General features: G+C 34.2%; 2 protein-coding genes across 3 annotated transcripts in view; both read right to left on the bottom strand.

The window, feature by feature from the left end:
- LOC127881015 (mediator of RNA polymerase II transcription subunit 14-like) overlaps nucleotides 1-16,583 on the bottom strand; it is a 69,264-nt gene extending 52,681 nt beyond the window's left edge. Inside the window, exons 1-11 of one of the 2 annotated variants that reach the window (XM_052428591.1) lie at nucleotides 16,428-16,583; nucleotides 15,286-15,312; nucleotides 14,617-14,722; nucleotides 13,930-14,024; nucleotides 11,842-11,920; nucleotides 10,371-10,500; nucleotides 9,840-9,968; nucleotides 9,521-9,549; nucleotides 2,016-2,094; nucleotides 1,299-1,342; nucleotides 363-451 (exon numbers count right to left, since the gene is read on the bottom strand). In XM_052428591.1, coding sequence (XP_052284551.1) covers nucleotides 363-451; nucleotides 1,299-1,342; nucleotides 2,016-2,094; nucleotides 9,521-9,549; nucleotides 9,840-9,968; nucleotides 10,371-10,500; nucleotides 11,842-11,920; nucleotides 13,930-14,024; nucleotides 14,617-14,722; nucleotides 15,286-15,312; nucleotides 16,428-16,561 — 941 coding nt within the window. In that variant the 5' untranslated portion in view covers nucleotides 16,562-16,583. The remainder of the gene's footprint in view (nucleotides 1-362; nucleotides 452-1,298; nucleotides 1,343-2,015; nucleotides 2,095-9,520; nucleotides 9,550-9,839; nucleotides 9,969-10,370; nucleotides 10,501-11,841; nucleotides 11,921-13,929; nucleotides 14,025-14,616; nucleotides 14,723-15,285; nucleotides 15,313-16,427) is intronic. The other variant, XM_052428592.1, reaches the window with a different exon arrangement.
- On the bottom strand, nucleotides 3,816-7,911 carry LOC127881016 (uncharacterized). Its single transcript, XM_052428593.1, has 3 exons — nucleotides 7,840-7,911; nucleotides 5,939-7,265; nucleotides 3,816-5,417 (listed from the first exon to the last, which is right to left on the bottom strand). The coding sequence occupies exons 2-3, from the start codon at nucleotides 7,262-7,264 to the stop codon at nucleotides 4,692-4,694; spliced, it is 2,052 nt and encodes a 683-aa protein (XP_052284553.1). The 5' UTR covers nucleotide 7,265; nucleotides 7,840-7,911; the 3' UTR covers nucleotides 3,816-4,691.
- Nucleotides 16,584-17,013: the final 430 nt, after the last annotated feature.

The following is a 17,013-nucleotide window of genomic DNA, read 5'->3' as shown; positions in this document are numbered from 1 at the left end:
AGCCTTACCTTCAGTGAAGACAGTGAGACATTGCCCTACGGAGTATTCGTCTATTGACAGTGAGTCACCCAGCCTTACCTCCAGTAGGAGACAGTGAGACATTTCCCTACGGAGTATTCGTCTATTGACAGTGAGTCACCCAGCCTTACCTCCAGTAGGAGACAGTGAGACATTTCCCTACGGAGTATTCGTCTATTGACAGTGAGTCACCCAGCCTTACCTCCAGTAGGAGACAGTGAGACATTTCCCTACTGAGTATTCGTCTATTGACAGAGAGTCACCCAGCCTTACCTCCAGTAGGAGACAGTGAGACATTTCCCTACGGAGTATTCGTCTATTGACAGTGAGTCACCCAGCCTTACCTCCAGTAGGAGACAGTGAGACATTTCCCTACTGAGTATTCGTCTATTGACAGTGAGTCACCCAGCCTCTCTCTGATCAGCTTCTGAGTCTGGAATATAATACCACAAATATCACCTAGCATCTTAAGAGCACAAGGTTACTTCCTATCATCATTAATTTATTTTAATATGTCCATCTTATAAATCACAAAGCTCTCATAAAAATATATATAATATGTAGCATATCAACACAACATAACTTTTTAATATTATTCCAAAAATTTCAATATGTCTATTTAAGCCAAAAATATAACGTTGTTATCACAAAACCAAAATTTGACACTACTCATAATATTATCATATAATAATATATTAATGCAGAGAACAACAATTTAAATAAAACAACTTGCTTGATAATTAAGAATTTGATTGATAATTAAGAATTTGATTGATAATTAAGAATTTGATTGATAAGCTAAAAAATCAGATGCAGGGCAGAATTGACAAAGTTAGCCTAATAAAAAAATAAACTATTTGTTCTGCCATTTGTACGATATGTGGGTACAGAAAATCTAACAAACATCTGATCAAGTTGTTGTAGCAAAATATATTGAAGTGGAGTCTGACATAAAATAATGCGAAGTTTAAACACTGCAAAATAGACTAGTTTTCTTCCCAGATAAAATAGTATAAAGTAAATGTGTTTCAATCTGGATTGTGAGGCATCCCCACATTACCCCTTTCAGTGCGGGAACCGAATTTTGAAGGCCTTTGCAAACAGTTTGGATCCAGATGAGATGCCACAGAACGTGGCGTCTCATCAGGATCCAAACTGTTTGCTATTCGGATAGTATTCTTTGAAAAAAATCGAAGAAAATGCTAATTTTAGAAATTCAGCAGACGACATTTTAGCAGAAGACAAATTACCCAGCATGCAAAGGGTTACAGAAGACTCACCTGTGTATTGAGCACTTCCAACTGCAAGGACTGACAGAAGGAGTCTGGACTACAGTTAAGGACAAACCTGATCACACAGAGACATCTCATATCCAAATACATAGGTGACTTATATAACCTATATAACTATACATCCGAACGATAAGCTATATTAGTAATATTAGTAAATATACATTGTATATAAAAGTTCATATTGCTGTGAATTTTATCTTCACCATAATTTACTAGATATTCAGAGATACTTGTTACCATTTTGATTTTTTAGTTCAATTTTTTAAATTTATTAGCGGCACTGCACTCACACTGCAAAATTGTTAAGCCGGCATTAAGAATTCAACTGTTGGATATCAAATAGCTGTGATACTTTTTGTTTATGTGTTAAGCAGTGCTCAAATTATTTTAAATCAAAGCCCTGAATCAAGTCCATCACATATGTGACACAGATAAGAGTGGAACAAGTGTGTGATTTGTGTAACATGACTCACAATCAATTATAGTGCTGTTTATATACAGTGACAAGCGACTATTTTGAAACATCTTCATCATAACTGAATAAACACAGTAAGGTTTTCAGCATCTTACACAGTCTTATTGTTAAAGAAGTGATCATTTTAACTATATAAATCATTATAATTACATTATAATTACACAATATTTAATTAAACAATATTCCCTAAATTCCATAGCTATCAAAACCAACGTGATCTAAAAGGATACGCAGAACCCGGTAGAGGTCATGTAGAGGTTTGTCATTGTCAAGGAGACGTGACTGAACCACGCGGTGGATATACCCCACCTGCAAACACACAAGTGACAATATAAACCAAGCGTGAACAGAAATGTTTTCGAATGTGTATACAAAACAAGGCATTTTGTTGGGTTTTATGAAGTGTTTTGTTCATCAAGTTTAGTAAATGCCATTAACATGTACATGATTTGAATAAAATAAGACAACATTACTCTAATGTTTATAATTGTATTATTATGTATTATTTTTATAACTAATATCACTTCATTGATGTCAAAATTGCTTTTGTATTTTAAAAAACAATTATCAAACAGATTCATGTATCTAAAGAACAACTTCTAGATGGGCATGGTTGTACAGGAGCTCATTGTTTAAGAGAGGCTAGTCAGAAATGACATCATAAATTGCCTCGTTTTAATGATTTTTGCTAAGGAAGAACATTTAATTTCACTTAGTAAGCCACTATATTTCTTTAAAATGAATACTGCCTTTGGCTCAAGGGTGTTTGAGCTTCCCTCTTTTTTTGTTCCAGATTGTAGACGTAGGAATAAAAGTTATTTAAGAAAAAACGTCAATAAAGGGCTAGGTTCACGAAGGGTTGAAACATGCCCTGTTTCAGAATTAAATGAATTTACTTTTATCTTATAGGGCAAACTATTGTATATAGGAAAACAACATATTTATAATTAGTATCGCTTTATTATGGTTGCTATGGCAACATGATAAATACGTGAGAATATTTGTTATGGTATATAAAAATCAATTGCAAACGTATATATATACATTATACGTCATCATGAAAATTATAAAATTGTACATGACTATTGAATACACACAGCATGTTGTAAAAAAGCAACAAATAGTTGTTGGTTGTCATGGTAACGAGTAAGACATTGACATTTTTCTACATTTTTTGTCAAAGAAATCAAAGAATATAAAGTATAATTTAACATGCACAGCATACTTTGCCTAATGCATACCCAATTGATCGGAATATATGCAGGTAAGTTTTAATTAATAATTTCTGAAACTACAATTGCCGTTTCCATGGAAACAATTTAAATGTATATGATATATGCCACTTTTTAAAGTAAATATCGATCGGCAAACAACATAAACCGAACAACTTAAAAATATATATTAATCATTGTATTATTCAATTGTTTAATTACTGCAATAAAAAATGAATCTTTGATGATTAAGATGTTACTATGGTAACGGATTTTTAATTAGAATGCAAACAAATAATGTACATACTAAATACAAGCTTAACATAAAGCATCCGGTTGGCAATTTAAAATAATAAACCAGTTACCCAGTATTACATTATGATAACAATTTGTTATAATTCACAATACTTCATGGTATTACATATCATAAACAACAGTATTTTATACAAGATTTGACGTCTTCAGCGTTACAAACGCATCAACGTATCAAAATGTTACTGACATAAGCAGTCCTGCATATGATAATGTATTATAATGCACAATACCTCATGGTATTACATATCATAAACAACAGTATTTTATACAAGATTTGACGTCTTCAGCGTTACAAACGCATCAACGTATCAAAATGTTACTGACATAAGCAGTCCTGCATATGATAACAATTTGTTATAATGCACAACACTTCATGGTATTAAATATCATAAACAACAGTATTTTATACAAGAATTGACGTCTTCAGCGTTACAAACGCATCAACGTATCAAAATGTTACTGACACAAGCAGTCCTGCATATACCTTAATTACTTCAAATAACGTACAAATGTCTCATCTATGAGTGTATACTTTTCACTTCACAGACAACGGATTTTAGTTATGTAACAAAATGATACAATATTACATTTAAATATTCCTATAATCCCAAAAAGATTAACGTGTTTTATCAGCCGAAAGCTTTTAACAACAGCTGGCAAGGGACTATAAAAGCGAATGTACCGGGTGTTTCACATAAATCTTATAAGTGACACGCACATATGTATCTATTAAGTACGGAATCCGGATAGTTCCATCTATAATCTCGCCCTTCTTTCATCAAGGGCGACACACGAAGCGACGCACGAATTTTTGCGCGACAATCGCGGCGACGCACCATATTATGCGCGACAGTCGCGGTGACGCACGATATATTTAACACAATACATCGCCCTTGTGTAGGTAGCCCATAAGGCTATATGTCGCGTTGAATATCTCGTGCGACGCCGCGACTGTCGCGCAAATTATCCTGCGTCGCCGCGACTGTCGCGCAAATTACCCTGCGTCGCCGCGACTGTCGCGCAAAATATCGGGTATCGCTTCGTGTGTCATGTGTCGCCCTTGATGAAAGATCGATATTATGACTGGCACTATCCGGATTCCGTACTTAAGGCTGATCTGTTTGTGAAAATGTATATTTTGCCAGGTTTAAACATTTTTATTACCATAAAACTTCTATTACGTATCTTTCCGCTACATAATATATAAAAGCTTAATACACTATGTCCGACTGTTGAAACAATTACAGGTTAAAAGTCGAGATACGCCTTTAGCTAATTCAGATAGTTTTACCAGTACAAAATACCGACATATTGAGGAGTAAATAAGACCTTAGTCGTCGATATATTCCGTCAAAAATATTCCAAAGACTTAAGACTTATTTACTCCTCAACAGTACTGACATCTGACTCGGAGTCGGAAGTGTCCACAGTTTGTGGCACATGAGACGCGTCATCAATATATTTGCCCCAGTCCTGAATGCCACAATCATTTATTGTCCCGGATAAACCAGACAAATACCAAATGGCAGATGCAACGTGCGAACACGTGCCAACAGTACGCGCACCTGCCCGGCATTGACAATACCATGCTTTAACATGGTCTGAGTCATATTGAATCCAGACCTGATAAGTCTTTGATGAAATATGACGGCTTTGAAGACGGACACGAATGAGATCACAAGTTTCTCTGAACACATCGATTGTGCATTCAGAGCCCATATATTCTTGAATGTAAGACGGACAGAGCTTCAACTGGTAGGTGCCTAGCGTCAGGAGTTTAAGCATTGTTTCGTCAAGTTGAGGAAAGTTGGAAACAGATTCGTTAACAGACGACCATTTACTGATACTACGGCGATGGAGGTTATTATCTTCTACAAATTTTTGCAATTTATTTTCTTCTTTTAGTTTGGCCATCATCCTTTCCGCACATAAAAAATCTTCAGACGATTCACAGTTGGCACTCAAAGGTGGAAGAAACTTGTTACATAAACTACAAATAATTTTAATATAGTCGCCTATGAATGGCACTTGATTCGTTGGCAAGATGTGGTCAAAATACTTCCACCGCTTGATTCTAGCGTTAGCCGCTTCAACTACCCATCTTACCTAAAAAGGTATTATAAAATATTTAAAAGTCAATAACTCAACTTTACAGCTTATATTTGGTTTAAATTAGCTCACTACCGTACAGCGTTCGATGTTTTCCCCTATAAACATAAGTTAATTGATCCGATGCATAGAAATTAAGTTAAGATCGGTATGCTGACATAAGACTTTCATGCATGGGTTCATTTGTAGATTAAATAATAATACTATATATTCATTTTCATTTCCGTTTCAACATAACAATACAATTAATTATAATAATAAGACAAAAATACAAAGTAGAGATTTCAATTTGCATCGTCAATGTTTATTTGATGCTTAAACAAAGGCGATTTTTTGTTTCTTCTCCGAACAAATAGTATTACACACCCGTTACATCTGCATTACACGGTATAACCCTTTCAGTAATTATTAAATCGTCTTACATGGGTCCTATAAATGGCACATAGTTATTCCACATTGTGCTGTTCATGTTTTAGCGTATAATCTGACGGTGTATTGTGCAAATAAAGCAAACATACCTTTGTAACTAGCCGTGAAGAGTTTGCCAAATCAGTTGGTAGTTGTTTGCTTCCTCGCGGCAAAAATGACGGCATCTGCGCGTGGATCCCGAGCTCTTCAAGCAGAGAGGTGGCATCACGGAAGCCTCTGTCGACAACAAATATGTCGTTTTCCTTGACCCAGTTTTTAATTTCTTCGATGTTGTTTTTAATTAAATGATGCAGAATTGATGCGTCGTTATTTTTGCTGTTGGCCAAATATGGACCGATTACGGAAATAAAATATCCTGATGTTGTTACAATAACCATGGGTTTAACTAATGGTCTTCCCTTGTGCATACTATATGTTTGCCGTTGAAATTGAAAGTTTCCACTTTTTTGAATGTAGATGTATGTTCCGTCGAGAACGAGGATGACTTGTTCCTTATTTTCCGTGAAAAGAAGTTGTGCCAAATTACGCGTATGTTTATTTATTACATCTTCGCGTGAAATGTGTGAAAAGCCAAGATTAAAAGGCACAAAGTCGGTCATAAGTACTTTTCTGGATGTTTGTATGGCTCTTCTGACGCTTGATTTTGAAACGTCAAACAAAGTTGACAGGACCTTATTTGATAGACCTGACTTTAACTTAAACAACAAAATTCCAATAGTAGTTGCTACAGTTCTAGCAGGCGTGTTTCTTATTGATAATTCGACGGCTTTCAAGAGTGCTAAAAAGTTCGACACCGAAATGCCGGTAAGATTTAACAAGTCTTCTTCACTGAAAGTTGTTAAGTCATCAAACGACAGCCTCTTACTTTTTGAACATACGCAGTACTCTCGAACTGCAGTAAGAAGATTAAGAAGAGATGATCTGTTTAAAAAAACATTGTCTATTGTAGACAATTTTGAAATTACATTTTCTTCAAAGGATGTACCATTTTGCTTGAAATGACCGGGACAACACCTACTTTCCGCTGTTATTAAAATATTATGTTGAATGAAGGTTTCTGTCCTTGTAGAAGTAGGAACGACAATCAATTTTGGTCCAGGTTTCTTGCAAATGAAACAATAAGCATGGCTTTTTGATGTTGTTTTAATATTCAATTTGATTGAAGGAGGACTGTTTGGGAGAACATTTTGCGGCGGCAATGAGCTGGTAGAGGCACAAGAAGGTTGTTGTGCACAAGAAGGTTGTTGTGATGCAGCGTAATACGCTGGCCGACTACACTTGCCACAAATAAATTGATCTTGTGTTGTTTCTATCAGGAAATTCTTTTTTAAATATTTTGCGACATGTTTATTTACAGGACGGCGTTGGTGTATTTTGAGCCGTTTTTCGCATAAAATACACGCTTTGAGAGGCATTCTGCAAGAAAAAGAAAAATTATATTAGATGTTTCTCTTTAACACAAATAAAATACTAAAAAAACGTTAAAAAATTAGGTGCAATATTTTTTACAAAGTTACGTTTTTATTTTTGCAGTTATTGTAACAAAAAAAAAATGACTTTATCGAGAATCGAACTTCAACCATCCGCGTGGAAGTCTGACACTTCATCCATTATACCACACAGCGACGTTAAAAATATCGATAATGATGTATATTTATTGAGCAATATGACGTTCACTGCAAGTGTCGTTTGTCATCTTAAATGGTTTTAATTGTTTAAATCGTAATTTCTCTCAACTTGCACGTTTTCAAAAGCTTGAACATTTTTTTCAACCAATTCTATACAACTATATATAAATTGCGATAGAAAACAACGGTTTTCAAAACAATATTGCTGGAGTCGTCTGCAGTCGCAATACACCAGAATAATCGAATGGATCTGTCAACAATTTATTGACTATTTCAACAGAAGGAACACCATTTTTACGATAATAAAACATTTAAAATGGTAATTTTAAATGTATGAAAGTAAAATAAAGATTAAAACTTACGTGAATGCTAGTGATCCTTTAAAATTATCGATCTGAGTGTTGACTACATGTTGTCATGGAGCGATGTAAACAATCATGCAAGAGTTGATGCCCTTACTAACAGTAGTTAACAAAATTCGTATATTTACAAAAAAATATTTTATCTTCGCATAAATGAAAAGACACATTACACTGTGCATGGAAAACGTGTTCTAAATATAACCACAGTATGAATCAACAACAAAACACATATAATTTACTTTGTGTTTTAATGTGCAAAACAACGAGGCATTTGGGTTACACTGTAACTTACATCTACCAATATTAAAATTCACAAAAGTTCAAAATTAAATATGAAGGCATATTTCCGACACAACGTAATTTTTTGATTGCATCTAACTCCGAAATATGAATCAAAACTTAAAATATGAAAGTGTGGGAAACTTGCCTTCATATTCTATTATGTCATTAAATGTCCAAAAATTGTCAAAATTTAGGTTATTTTGCTGAACTATACATGTTTGTGGTCAATTGTAGAGATGTTTAACGCAATTTGTAAGGCAAAAGTGCTTTTTAATGAGACAGATAAGATGTTAAGCTCCACAAATATACCAAATTTATGATGATTTTTGAAACTTATTTTTTTACAATTTCATAGGGCATATAAAGCTGCTTCGTGAACCTAGTCCTTTGTTAATCATTATTGTATTATTGTATGTCCTGAATGCATTGTTACCTCTATACATTCATTTAAAGCCAAATTATAATGATTAAACCCCACCCCCTCCCTTTTGGAAATGGCTTTCTTTTAAGCATATTTTAGTACCTGACATTCAAACGACAAATACAGCTCATACCTATGTTAGAAGATAGAAGCCAAAATAACTGTTGTGAATAAATGAGTATTATGACGCATGAATGTGAATGTTTTGAAGTACTTTTTCTCATTAGAGGACAGAGCCTACATTTTTTACTCTTTTGCAGTTGCATGCAGCGCTGGATAAACATGTCTATGCAACATCATTCACATGAGTAATAAGGGTGATATTTGTTGTAATGTATTATCAGCTTGTTATTATATAAAAGAGCATTTGCTACCAACTGGAAAATTCGTATGTATAGTATACTGCAACAGTTGTGAAACATCAATAATTTCACTAAATGAAGATTTTAAATTAAACTGATATATTTGTTTCAAACCAGAACACCACTAAATTCTACATAATCTTAATTGTACAAATGACTGTTGTGGCATTCATCTACAAGCGTATAGCTAATTTAACCACTTACTTTTCATCACAGTGTCTATTATGCTTTGTTTGTGTGACCAATTACATGGTTAACACCTTTGAGATAACTAAAAGTGACACCTGACCAGAGAATCTGTTCAAGTTACTCAAGTTATTTGAGTTGTCTTACATCAAATTTGTTATTTGCTCAGGGTTTGGTTTATAAAGATGTTTTGATAGGGTTTGGTTTATAAAGATGTTTTGATATGTAAAATAAAAAGGACAGATATTGGGACAAATAAATAAACTTGGTTATACAGGGATTCAGTTTTCACAGGGTTTAGTTTGTACAGGTTTTACTGTATGATGAGACAAGCCCAGTGATGCATAATATGTAAGACAATATTCAAAGATCCATTCATTTATATAAAAATTGGTTTACTTAAAATGATTATTATAAAAATGGATAGTACCTGAAGTGTATGCACCAGTGCTTTTCCATCTGTCAACATACAAGGAAAGTAAGAATATTAAGATAAATGATCATTATTTTCAATAAAATATAAACTTTAATTGTTCAAATAACATTCAATATAACATTTAAAATAATTATTTAAGTATAACATTTATACAAATAACATTGTTAAATATAATTAATATCATGTTGTACTTTTTGTCATTCTCATTCCATTGAATTTAATCCAGTACCAATTACTTGGCAAGAGACTAAACTATCTAAAGAAATCCCCAGATTGATGTGTAGGTATGTTTAATGCATTGAGACTTGCACACCTCCTGTCTCGTGGTCCTCCACCAGGATGTCAATGTCCAGCAGTCGCCAGGGGATCACAGGGCTGTCCTCCATCAAGGTCAAGGTCACCTGAAACTCGTTCTCCACCAGGAACTTCACGCGGCCATTTTCTGAAGATAGAAAATGACAGAGTGAATCTTTGGTATTTTTCAAATGATTTCTTACCTTTCTTTCTAAGAAAACTAACAGAATGTGAGACTGGTTCCTGTCATACAACTCTGAAAACTAACAGAATGTGAGACTGGTTCCTGTCATACTTTCTCTGAAAACTAACAGAATGTGAGACTATCTTACCATTATATTTTGAAAACCAACAGAATGTGAGACTGGTTCCTGTCATACTTTCTCTGAAAACCAACAGAATGTGAGACTGGTTCCTGTCATATTTTTTCTGAAAACTAACAGAATGTGAGACAGATTCTTACCATTCTTTCTAAAAAAACAACAGAATGAGAGACTGGTTCCTACAATTCCTTTTTAGAATAATAACAGCATGTGTGACTAGTTCGTACCAATTTTCAATTTTCTCATCTGTTGTGGGAGCTCACATGAGACCAGTCTGTATTGTATGACCTGCTTCAGTTGCTGAAGGACCTTCTTCTTCTCAATGGGGGTGATCGGGTCAGGAGGGACAATCTTCTCCTAAATATGAATACACAAAATTGAATGTGCGTAAAGTGCCCTCCCAGATTAGCTTATACTGAAGGCACAGGCTAATCAGTGCCACACTTTCCAAGTTTATGGTATTTTTGTTCAAAGAAGTTCCCTCTTTATCAAAAATCCAGTTTAAGAGAAAATATCCACCCTGATTAGCCTGTGCAGTTCACACAATTTTTATCTGGGACAACACTTAAGTACATGCATAAAACCACATTTTCCCAGACCAAGGCACATTTATTTGATATTGTTTTCATTTTCATTGTTTCGCCTCATACTTATAGAGACAGGTTTTAGTCTTATTCCAAGGGAGAAAGAGTTCTTGGAGTGTATTTTGGTACGATTTTGAAAATGATCCCTTAAAGGAGATAAAACCTGAGGGCTTTCGATTGCATGGAAGACACAATATAACTACACCAACATGACCCCAGCACACAGGTTAATTAAAGTGCTAAATTGCATTTATTTAGTTATAATATAAAAATGATCTCATTTAATTTTGACTGATATCTTTCACAGATGGGATAATCACGTGATAGTCAAGATGGCGACGGCCATTCCGAGACAGTTATTTTTCGCCGTTTTATACCCTTTATTACTTCTGTTTATTTTTTAAATGACCTCACTTTCCAGCCATGTCAGTAAAAAGGTGATTAGCGTTTATTTCGTATTTAAATTCGCTTTTTATGTCGATTTTACTCCCCGCAAATTTTCTTAGTGGAGCCCTAATTAGGTCATTCCGCTAAGAAATTTTGCACCGAGTAAAGTCGAGATATAGAGCAAATATTACTATGAAATAAAAGCCAGTAACTTTCTTCCTTATATGGCTGGAAAGTGAGCGGAATAAAAAAAAAATACAACTAATATAGGGTATAAAATGACGAAAAATACCTGCCTCGGCATGGACGTCGCCATTTTGTTTGTCACGTGATTACCCCCTCTGTTTCAGGTTCTTCTTCTTTTTTTTCAAAATAAAATGATTTTGAAAAAGTATACATATTTACAAGTGGCGTACTAAAGCATGGAACTTGATTTTAAATATAAATTGTCAGATATATGTAATAGCTTTGTATATAGCATTAACCAATGCTGGATAAATTAGCAAAGATTACAAATATTAAAATGTCATCAACTGATTAAAGGATAACTACATCTGCATACATGTTGAATACAACAAGAGCTGGCTCAAGACACTTATAAGTATAGCTAGGATTATTTGTTTAAAAGTCAAGCTAAAAACTAACCATCTGCATTATACAAACAATTCAAAATATATGCCAAAGACTGTACAGTATCTGCAAAAGTAAATATAATGTCAGTTTTTACCCGTATGCATGTGGGCAAGCGTGGATATGTCCCCAGGGTAAGCACATCTATTGCACAAGGTAGAGAGAAGTTGGGTAGCCTGAAGTAAAACAATCACCTTTTACAAACTTCATTATCACCAACATAAACCTGATAATAATTGGCATACATTATTTTTGTTTGATTGTTGCCATATATGTACGCCATTTTTTTACAGCATTTCAGTCATATCACTGTGGACATAAAACCAACTCCAACTCTCACACTTTTCCTGGGTTAGCATAACCAGCATAAAGTGCCAATACTTTGGAGTGGGATTTTGTTATAAATCAGAGATCAGATTTCAGTAAGAAAGGTAATGTTCATATATAACAACCAGGTACATAATACAAGAGCTGTCAGAGGACAGCACGCTTGACTATTCGAGTGCTTGACAGTATAACGTAAGCCATCATGGGGAAATTGTTCATTTTCAATAATTTATTAGACGATCTTTCAAAAATAAAAAAAGAAAAAAAAATTGTTGGGGGGGGGGGGGGGGGGGTAGGGGTAGAGGGGGTGAGAGGGGGTATAGTGTGTGGTGTGGTAATTTATTAGATGATGTTTAAAAAAAAATGGGGGGGGTGGGGGGTAGGGTGAAGGGGGTGAGAGGGGGGAATAATGTGGGGTGTGATAATTTATTAGATGATGTTAAAAAAAAATCTTGGGGGGGGATGAGGTTGGAAGGGGAGGGATTCTGGTAGGGGCGTGGGGTATTGTTTGGGTGGAATCCATTGTGGTATTCAGGTAAGTGTTGTTTTGTCAAAGTAATAATAAAATGTGATCATAAATAAAAAAGTTATAGCAATTTAAGCAAAATGTTCAATTATCTAAGTGTAAAAAGGGCCATAATTATGTCAAAATGCTTGATACAGTGGTCTTCTTGTTTATAGGTTGGGGTCATCTTGCTAAACAAGTATGCAACATATAAAAGCAATATGTCAAAGGATATAGGAAATATTTGGGGTAGTACGCAAACTTTAACATAGATTTATCAATAATATGCATATTCTAAGTATAAAAGGGGCAATAATTATGACAAAATGCTTGATAGAGTTGTCTGCTCTTGTTTATTTGTTGGGGTGATGTTGGTAAACAAGTATGCAAAATATGAAAGCAATATGTGAAGGGAGAAAGACAATATTTGGGGTAGTACGAAAACTTTAACATTTGCACGCAGACGCTAACGCCGACGCCGGGGTGAGTAGGATAGCTCCACTATATATATTTCATATATAATAGTTGAGCTAAAAATGAAGGTCATTATGATAAGTACACTTTAGCAACATCACATAGCATACTGTTCATGTATGAATTCTTTCAAAGTCAGCATTTTTTAACCCTTTACCCCATAAGAAGCACAGTGAAAATGGCTTTTGCAAACAGCATAAAACCAGAACAGCCTGCGAGTAACTTGCAGACTGTTCAGGTTTTATGCTGTTTGCTGCTTATAAGTATCTAAGGGTTGGAAATGAAACCTTTAAAACTTGAAGTTAGTAATAAAGGTATATAATTAAATTGAGCTTTCCATGGGAATACAAATGTGTCAAAATACGTATCTAAGTGGTGAAGGGTCAAACATAACGTCTTTTATTTTAGCTTTTTTGATAGTGTATGTTTGTGATTATCATCAATATCACTGATACAGGTATGACAAAAACATGTTAAGGATAGTACAAGAATGTACATAATTTAAGGTTAAGGGTCATAAATTTATTATGCAAATCTCATTTATACGTGTGACTTTGAATTTCAATATTTTGAATGATAAAGCCCTTTACTGCTTGTCATACATGGAGCCTTTGTCATTTCTAATGAAGAATCTGAGCTAAATAATAATAAACAGTGCATAATGTCTATGTTAACACAGTCATATGTCAGACATAACGAAGTGTGTTCATTAATATAACCTATTGTTTTAAGTTTAACTCACTCAAGGCTCATTGAGACACTCTTGAGTCAGTTTCCAGTAGAAACCATACTTGATGTCTTTGGACAGGATATTTGGGAACGTTACATGAGACAACAGTCCAATATGTATAATGATCTGTTAGAGGGCTTCAAACATACCTTGCATTGACAAGGGTTTCCCTCGACAGACGAGCCAACACGTCAGCTGTATCCACAAAATACAAGGACTGTTGCTCCAGAAAGTTGCAGATTTTCTGAATAACATAATTATGTGCAATGTTACGGTACAAACTTGTACAAATGATAATTCAAATATAAAATGCAAGTTGTGATATGAACTTACACCTTATAAAAGAGCATTAATCCATATCCATTTGTTGATACTTAAAACTTTCAATTAATTTTCTATTCAGCACAATGTTGCCGATTTGTGCATATTGAACTTATATTTATATAAACTAATACTGTATTCACATTATTTGTATGTTAAAGATCTATTTTGGAAAGATTTGGATCAGGCCTTTCTGCCTAAAATTTTCAAATAAAGAATACACAGTACTAATTATGCCATCAATACACAAATTTTTGCTAGATGTTACATTTATCTTTGACCAGACCAAAAAATAACATTTGAGCATGTCAGAGGAAAACTGGACATTATTCATTTGGCTAAAATATTTTGGATCAGCCTGTAACATTGGCACAGTCTAATCCTTGAAGACAATGTCTGCCTAAAGTGAACTTTTCTGAAGAAGCTTCCTTGAAACAGGAAATGCCATTAAATGTTTTTTGAGACTTAAAGTCTTAACTTATCGCCAAGTTTTACCAGGATTTTAGGTTACATACCACACATTTGTCCACCTTGCTAGCACTGTTAGCCCACTTCACAAGGGCCAATAACCTTATGAAGAGCTGTCTTGTCCTGCTTGCATACTGCACTATCTCAATCTTTCTGTTACAGAAAATACATCCCAGTCATGTGGCACATGATTATACACAAATAAACTGTACTTTTCTTTTTAGAATCTGATTGACATTATAAATAAATATAACCAATTTACATCAATATAAAAATAAGCAGTATGTGACAAAAATGACTTTTCAAACATAAAACTTCTTCATGTTAATTATGATTTACCAGGGATTTCAATTAAATCTGAATCCTGTGTTTTAATGCAAGAATTTTGCAAATTTTTCACTTTGACTACAGAAAAGAGTGTGCCTTGCATCATTTTAATGCACATTTTTATTAGAAAGCTATTAAAATCAAAAATATATTTTTTTACAATAAAAACTGTATTAATCCCATTTTGTTTTAATAAAATGAATACTGAGAAAAGTTTCAGATAATTTAACTTGTATGCAAAAAGAAAATCTGTATGTCAGCATTTTTACCCTTAAAATGTAAAACTTGCATATTTTCAAGCGTGGGGTCATTTGACACATTGCTTTCAAAATCTATTTAAATCCCTGTTTATTAACAAACAAACAAGACATAAATATCAAACAACATACCTTTCCATGTCTGTTTTCCTAGGAAGTCTGAAAATAAATAAATACCGAAATTACTCTATGTTTTCGGACACTCTAAGTTTTCGAACACTCCTTTTTTTAGCAAAAATAATAATTTTTCGTGACTCTTAATTTTCGGACACACCAGTTTTCGTCCATAATTTATTTTTCTAAGTTTTCGGACAGTATATTTTACAGCGCTATTTTACCAAATTTTGGTCCTGTTTTCGATATCTAATGACACTTTGATCATGGGGTTTTACAACCAGATTAACATCATAAAACATGGCAGGTGCATGCCTGAGGGCAACGGACCATTACATTTGTGTTATTGGGTAAATAACCTAGTAAACCGGTATTAAACAATGGTTTTGCCCGATAGAATAAGCGTTATGACAATTACCAGTGGTAGTGCCAATTAACAGTTCAATTATATATCGCAATCGTGCTACCCCTTCTCATTAAAATAACTGTGACAAATACTAAACGCTTTAAAGTGTGATGCACCCTATTGCAAGTTTTACGAAAATGGAAGGTGTTAGACAACAACTATCGAAAATGAACAAACAAATAATTCATAGTTTGCTTTTTTATTGCGTTAATTAAAGTTCATAATAGCGAGTATCGGAACATCTTTGAACTTGTTGGTCAAAGTACAACCTTGTAGTAACTTTCTGTCAAATAAATTAAGCATTACAAATTATTTAAAATGCAGTGCAAACTTATATAAGAGTAATTTATACTACCGGTATACGGCATGGTATTTTACAAGCGTGTGCTATAACCGGTAGTCGTTGATACAATCGACGCTATTTTCGGACACTTCAATGTTCGACTCTAAGTTTTCGGACACCTGTATTTTGTGAATATTTTTCGTATCTAAGTTTTCGGATATGAAAAAAAATTATTATTTTTAAGTGTCCGAAAACATAGAGTTATTATAGTAGCGGTTTTTAAATTGATTAGGAGATTTTATTATTTATTAGTATTTCAAAATATTAAAACAACATTTATTCTAAAAAATTCTTATGACTGAAATTAATTCTATACTATATCAAGCACATAAGGCAAAAAAAAACATACACAAAAAACTAGTTGTTACCGTATTTGACAATTTATTACAGGGTCAAGCAGCATGTACTCACATTTCTGAGAGTATATTCAGCTCATGGTAAGTCCTCTGCACTATGAAGTCCATGAGTGTTGCCAGGGAGATGGTGCCTACCCCAATACCCATGTTGGCCTGCACCATCGGCAGACTGCCCTCTGTAGGGGCCATTGTCTAACTACATCAAAACAGCCTGAAGTGGAACACTTTATAGGTACTCATGCAGGCTTGTCATTGAATAAACAAATGAAACAAGAGGGCAAAGACGGCCCTAGTTCGCTCACCTAAGAGGAGTCAGTTCATTCAATCTTTACCAAACATCAAACTTGACCTAGATATTGTCCAGACAAACATCCTGGTCAAGTTTCATCATTATTGATTTTGTATAATATAATGAAAATTTAGACAATCTAACTGCAATAATTATGGCATTAATTATGTGATTTTGCTCATTATCAAACTTGACTGAGATCTTTCAGTTACTTTGATAAAGAATGCTTGAGAATGTGAATGCTAGAGTGTTTACAATCCAAATGTCTACGGGTGGCAGGGCCCTCATTTGGCCATTTTTGGGGCCAAAATTCGTCCCCATTCCCCCCTTAAAATAGTATACTTTTTTCCCG

The sequence above is a fragment of the Dreissena polymorpha genome, chromosome 5, assembly GCF_020536995.1.
Source record: "Dreissena polymorpha isolate Duluth1 chromosome 5, UMN_Dpol_1.0, whole genome shotgun sequence".
In the NCBI taxonomy this organism is placed as follows: domain Eukaryota; kingdom Metazoa; phylum Mollusca; class Bivalvia; order Myida; family Dreissenidae; genus Dreissena; species Dreissena polymorpha.
The sequence above is the reverse complement of the archived record's forward strand: the minus strand, read 5'-3'. Positions and strand labels throughout refer to the sequence as shown.

Bases quoted from the DNA above. Each gene is read 5' to 3' on its own strand.
- LOC127881016 (XM_052428593.1), bottom strand. From the start codon at position 7,264: ATGCCTCTCAAAGCGTGTATTTTATGCGAAAAACGGCTCAAAATACAC. The intron at 5,418-5,938 runs GTATGTTTGCTT...ATACCTTTTTAG, and splicing joins CTTCACGGCTAGTTACAAAG to GTAAGATGGGTAGTTGAAGC.